Source organism: Petaurus breviceps, unplaced genomic scaffold (assembly GCF_028583685.1).
Source record: "Petaurus breviceps papuanus isolate PSGF00001 unplaced genomic scaffold, PetGlider_PUasm1.0 103, whole genome shotgun sequence".
In the NCBI taxonomy this organism is placed as follows: Eukaryota; Metazoa; Chordata; class Mammalia; order Diprotodontia; family Petauridae; genus Petaurus; species Petaurus breviceps.
In genome coordinates this window covers 4,570,398-4,576,658 of record NW_027185588.1, presented here as the reverse complement: position 1 = coordinate 4,576,658, position 6,261 = coordinate 4,570,398, and the positions used below count along the sequence as shown (strand labels likewise).

The 6,261-nt window shown below is 45.1% G+C and overlaps 2 protein-coding genes across 4 annotated transcripts in view; one reads left to right on the top strand and one right to left on the bottom strand.

Annotated features, from left to right (window-relative positions):
* The window catches only part of CCL25 (C-C motif chemokine ligand 25), an 18,198-nt gene that overhangs the window by 1,337 nt on the left and 10,600 nt on the right, over nt 1–6,261 (top strand). For all 3 annotated transcript variants that reach the window (XM_069100086.1, XM_069100153.1, XM_069100016.1), the window contains exons 3-4: nt 3,525–3,642; nt 5,289–5,416. In XM_069100086.1, coding sequence (XP_068956187.1) covers nt 3,525–3,642; nt 5,289–5,416 — 246 coding nt within the window. The remainder of the gene's footprint in view (nt 1–3,524; nt 3,643–5,288; nt 5,417–6,261) is intronic.
* TIMM44 (translocase of inner mitochondrial membrane 44) overlaps nt 1–6,261 on the bottom strand; it is a 207,252-nt gene that overhangs the window by 194,782 nt on the left and 6,209 nt on the right. The window lies entirely within an intron of this gene.

Below are 6,261 nucleotides of genomic sequence, written 5' to 3'. Positions count from 1 at the left end.
CATTCGGACCTCTGCAATAGTTTGCAAGCTTTTCCCCTGACATCAAGCCCCTTTGCACCTTCCCCCAGCTAGATCCTGTTGCCTTCTTTTTATCCCTTCCCTCTGCTTTTTCCCTGTCTAGCTGATCAAAACTCAGCCACCTCCCCTTGGAAGCCTCTCCCTATTTTTACCCCACCCTAATTACCCCATAGCTTTGGACTCTGTACCACCCTAGGTTATTTGGTACAATTTGTTCACTGGGGGATACCTCTCAATCCTTCCTTCCCTTCCCTTCTCTCCCCCACCCCCTTCTACACCCTCAAAAGACTTTCATCCCATCTCATCCTTCTTCAGCTAAATGGACTCTGGGCTTTGGGGCAAACAAAAGAATGAGGGGATGCTGGGAAGCTGTAGCCAAGAAGTGGAAGGGACCCCAGGAACCCCTTAGTTCAATGCCTTTATTTTGCAGGTGAGGAAGCAGAGACATGGAGCAGTTAAAGGACTTACCCAAAGTGGCTCTGCTAATAAATGACAGAAACAGGCTTCGAACCCATTCTCCTCAACTCCAAAGCCAGGGAGGGGCTTTCTTTTGGACCACACTGCCTCTCAAGTCAGGAGACCTGGGTTCTAGGCCCAGTTTCCCCTCTGACTTGGGGTTTAGCTTTCACAAATCCCTTCTCTTTTTTTAATGTAACTTTTAACTAATATTTATTTTCTCTATCTTCCCCACTGGGGAAAGACAAAGCAAATCCTTTCTTCATCTACTTCCCCATCTGTAAAATGAGGGGTTAGAGTGGCAGTAGAGTGGAGCGGATAGTACTGTATTTATTTTGTGTTCAATTTGCTATGTCTAGTTATTCCCCCCCCCCCCAGAAGCATGTAAGCTTCTTGAGGTCAGGAAGTGGTTTAAAAAAAAATCTCTGCATCTCTAGCATCTAGCACAATGCTGGGTACATAGTCAGTGCTTTAATCCTTGTATCCCTAGCATCTAGCACAATGCTAGGCACAGAGTCAGTGATCAATAAATATTTATTCAAATGGAGCCAGAAGACCCAAGTTTAACCTTGAGTGGATCATCTAAACTCTCAGTTTCTTTATCTGTAAAAAAAAACTTTCCAGCTTTGAACCCAACACTATTAGCTGATTTCTAACATGCTTTCCAGTTCTCACCAGCCATTCACCTATAACCCAGTGATTCTTGGCCATTGGGGGAGCCTCTCCAGTGGGAGACTAAATGAAAAGTGTGCAATCCAGGGCTAATATATAGTCAGGGGTTGTGGAGAAGCTGCCTGGTGGGTGAGGGTTTTGGATTTGGAGTAGGAAGAGGGAAATTTTGAATCCTGGATCCGCTACTTACTACTTAGGTGAATTGAGGCACATTCTCTCTCTGGACCTCAGTTTCCTCATCTGCAGAGCTTGAGGTGGTGGTGTTTAGACCAGGAGATATCTAAGGTACCTTCTAGCTTTGATATTCTGTGACTGCCTCTGGTCACCTTGAGCAAGTCCCTTTAACTTCATTGGGCTTCAGTTTCCCCAGTTCCATAGACTTGAGGATCCTTCCAGCTCTCATGATCCTAAGGGTAGTTTATCCAATGAGATCCTGAGAGGCAGGAGGGGTGACTGGTGCAGCTCAGAAGGTAGCTGCCAACCTAATTCCCTTTTTCAATATTTCCTCAGATCCAGGGATTGAATTTCCATTTTACACATGGGGTCTCAGGACCTTCATGTAGGACAGAAAAGCCCTGGTTTAGGGGACAGGGCTGAGGAGATCCTGGATCCTTGGCTGCTTCTTCCCTTGGCCTTTGATCAGGGTAGTGACAGGGGCTTCTTATCAGGCCCAGTGTCCCCCATTCTCCCTCCCTGCCAAGCCTTATCACCCAGTTGAGCTGCTGATTATACAAGAACCCAGAGAATAACTTTCAATACCTTTGATCCTCCTGAAAGGAGGAGGGAACGGTCTCTGAACTCAAAATACTCTTCATTGTCTTGGAGTGGAGACAAGAGTTCATTATTATTGCTATAGAACATTTATAGGCCTCCTGCCCAGAGGTCATGAGGCTGGTAGAGTCTACTCCTCCGGGAAATCAGTCTGATGGGGAGGCCGGGTTCATACAGAGGAGGAAAAATAGCCACCAACACTTGAGATCATCGAAGAGGCAGTTCTGTATAGGGCAAAAGACCATGAGTTCTGGAGTCAGAGACCCTGGGTTCAAATCCTCTTTGAAATTAATTTGCAGTGTTACCTTCTATTTCTGGGTCTCAATTTCTTCATCTGTAAAATGGGTTAGTTAGATGAGTTCAGAGGGTCTCATAGACCCTTTGGAAATCTGGTAAAGCCCTTCTCATAATCCTGTTTTTACACAATTGAAGGGAATGTTACATTTGTTAGAGGTTACTGAAAATAAGGATCTAATTTCTCCCCATCCAAATTCTCCTAAAAATCTGGCATCTGTGGCCTCCAAGGCCAAAAGCCTTTGGATGAGATGGTATCTTTAAGTTCCAGACAATAATAGCTAGCGTTCATATGGTGCTTTAAGAAATGCAAAGTGCTTTACGTATATTGTCTCATTTGACACAACAACCTTGGGAGGTAGGTGCTATGATTATTCCCATATCATAGTCAAAGAAACTGAGGCAGACATAAGTTAAGTGACTTGCCCAGGGTCACACAGCTAGTAAGTGTCTGAGGCTAGATTTGAATTTAGGTCTTCCTGATTCCAGGTCCAAAACCCTATCTACTGTGCCATGGTCCTATGACTTAAGACCTTAGAAAACAGGACATAGACCAGAATACCACACCTAGAAGAGACCCTAGATGTTCCTTAGTCCAACCTTTTCATTTGACAGATGAGGAAACTGAGGCTGGGCTGTATGTTCCTTGACAGTGGAAGAGCTGGGATTAGAACTCAAGTTTTCCAACTCTAAGCCAGGGTTCTTTCCTGGAGACCAAGTGTCCTGGTTTTATAGAGGAACCGGAAGGACTTGATTTGGGCCTCCTGGAGGAAATTCTTTTTCTTCACTTAACTGCTGCCCAAATTCCACCCTTCCCTGCCCCTGGCTGGAAGTTTAGATATCTGAGTTTCAGGCCTTTTCTTACAAAGAGCTGAAGGAGTGCTGCTGGGCAATACTTTCATCCTGCCCCCTAAACCCCTGGCCCCTGCCAGTATCCCATTACTAGTAGTAGGAGATGGTGACTTGAGGGACAACTCCCTTATTCTTACCTATATTTCTACTCCCCTTAGTCCAGAATCAGGTCTGGAAGACAAGGCTGAAGGAATGAGGTGGTCTTGACCCTGACCTTTGTATTCTGGCTTGAAGATGAAGTATCTACCACTCCCCCTTAGACCAACTAGATCATAGGATCATAGACTTCAACATGGAAGGGTTCCACTAACTGTGTGAACCTGGGCAAGTCCCTTTCCTCCTCAGGGACTCAGTTTCCCTATCTGTAAAATGAATGCATGCAACTAGCTATTTCTTCTCATTCTGACACTCTGGTTCCATGGTTCTAACCAATGGTCCCTGGGGGGCCATGTTACCGACAGGCGCCTATGAAGACTGCTGTTTGAACTATACTAAGCACAAGAAGCCTGCCCTCTTACGGCACATCAGGCAATACCGGATCCAAGAGGTGAATGGGAGCTGTAATCTGCGAGCTGTCATGTGAGTGCCCTGTTGACTGTGTGACCTTCAGAAATTTCCTTCCTTTCTCTGGGCCTTTTTTCTTACCTGTCTAATGTGGGGAATGGAATCAGTGATCTTTAAGAGTTCTTCTCTCTTGGATTGACTCCATGACTCTAAACCTGCCCACCCAGTTCTAGGACAACACAAAGGGATTTGGAGTAAGAAAGGGAGGAGGAGAGAAGCCCAGCCAGGGGCCTAAGGCTGCCTAAGCTGGTGTCTGCTCCAGTATAATCCAAGGGTCTGGGGAAGGACCAGCCACTAAAGCTCCTAGATTTGTGGGTTGGGCATAGACCAGCCAGCCAAAGTTAGGGGAGAGAACCATGGGCTGATGAAATCGACCCTCCTGCCCCCTTAGTCCAAAGCTGAGTAAAGCCACCTCTGCATTAGAGAGTGTACTTATAGACACTCGTTGTCCCCTCCCCTGCCCATTAGACTGGGAGGTCCTTGAGGGCAGGGGCAGTTTCTGCCTTTTTTTTTGTGTCCCAAGCACTTAGCACAGTGACTAGCACACTTAACACTTAGTAACTGATTGATGTATCAGAACTAGTAGTTCTGTAGTTCACTCACTTAATACACAGACCTTCTTACACATTTATTTTTCTTCTTGGAGTTGGGAGGGAGGGACTGACAAGAAGAAACTTTAGCTTGTTTCAATGCTATAGTAAGATTTCCTTCCATTCCCTACCATGCCCACCTTTATCCTAGACTCAGAATAGCCCTTTTCCTCCCTGGTTCCTTGTTGGAGGCTAGATCCCTCTCTGGGAGACTTATGGGCTTATTCTCCTCAATCAAATCAAATCCCCTCAGATTTTGATCACTAGATACGCTGGACCTCTCCTTCTAGACATTCAGGTGCCAGTCACTGGTCCTTGACATGCAGCCCCTTGACACTCTGCCATGTCACCCTCCCCCACTTTTGTTTTCCTATCCTTGGACTCCAGACTCCTAAGCCCCCAGACTTCCTAGGCCCAGCCCCTAGTTCCTTAAATTCTGATCCTTTTGGCCTCAAATCTTTCAGTCTCCAGATTGCCAGGTCTTGTTCTTCTTATGTCAGACCTTTAGCCTCCAATTTCCCTGACCCTGATCCCTGGTTTCCCTGGTTCCTCAAATCTTTAGGTCCTTAACCCTTTGGTTACTTTGTGTTTTTGACTCTAAGCCAGGTCTTCTTATCTTCCAGACCTTTAGCCTCCAATTTCCCTGACCCTGATAGCTGGTTTCCCTGGTTCCTCAAATCTTTAGGTCCTTAACCCTTTGGTTACTTTGTGTCTTTGACTCTAAGCCAGGTCTTCTTATCTTCCAGACCTTTAGCCTCCAATTTCCCTGACCCTGATCCCTGGTTTCCCTGGTTCCTCAAATCTTTAGGTCCTTAACCCTTTGGTTACTTTGTGTCTTTGACTCTAAGCCCACAGCAGTCTATTTCCCAGTTGCTGGTTCTCCAAGTCCCTACCCCCTTGCTTACTGATCCCCAGAGTACTAATTCCCAGCACCTGTCCCTTGGGTCTCTAGAACCCCAGACCCTTCATCACCTTGCCTCTCAAACTCAAGATTCCAAGTGATCTGGTTCTATACCCCTGGTCCCCATCCCTAAAACCTCCCATGCTAACTAGCAACTCATTTTATTTCAGCTTTGAGTTTCGGAGGAAGAGCAACGTCATCTGTGGCAACCCTGATGACAAATGGGTTAAAGATAAGATCAGAGAACTGCAAAGCAGAAACTACCGGATTTACTGGAAACTCAAGAAGTACCATGAAGGTGGGTGGGAAATGGCTCAGGGCCTAAGAAGAGAAGTGTGTAGCCTATCTTTTTTCATTCAGATCTATGTTTAAATTTTTAAAATTTTCTCTCTTAATTTATTGACATCTATTGTTTTCATATTCCATTAGACTGTGAGCTCCTTGAAGGCAAGCACTCTGTTTTTCCCTTTCTTTATAGCCCCAGTGTTCAGCACCATGGCACAGTAAGAAATACTTAATAACTGATAATCCCCTTCATTCCCAAATATGTTCCTCTCCTCTCCTCTACCCATTGGGTTATCCCTTATAACAAAAGGATATTTATTCCTCAGCCATTGTACTCCATTCCTGAGAAGAGGGAACCCAGGTATAATTTCTTAACTTATCCCCCCCACCCAACCATGGCCAAACTTAGTCATTATACTTTCATAGCACTGAGTTTCATTTTTTCCTTTCCATTTATATTGTTGCCCTATTTTCCTGGTTTTGCTTACTTTACTCTGCATCAAGTAATATATCTTCCGTTTTTCTCTGGACTTTTCATATGCATTATTATTATTATTTTTTTTAGCAATTGGGGTTAAGTAACTTGCTCAAGGTTACACGGCCAGTTATTTCTGGGTGTGGTGCTGAGTGTCTGAGCCCGGGATTCGATCTCCAGGTCTTCTCAACACTGGAGCCGGTGCTCTTACTTGCTGTGCTACCTGGCCGCCCCCATATGCATTATTTTTTATGGTACAGTAATATCAAATTATGTTCATGTGCCACAGTTGGCTTAGTCGTTCCCCAACCAATAAGCATTTACTTTAGTTTTGTTTTTTTCCTGTCATCTCTCTTGAGAATTCTCCATTACTTAGCTATGAT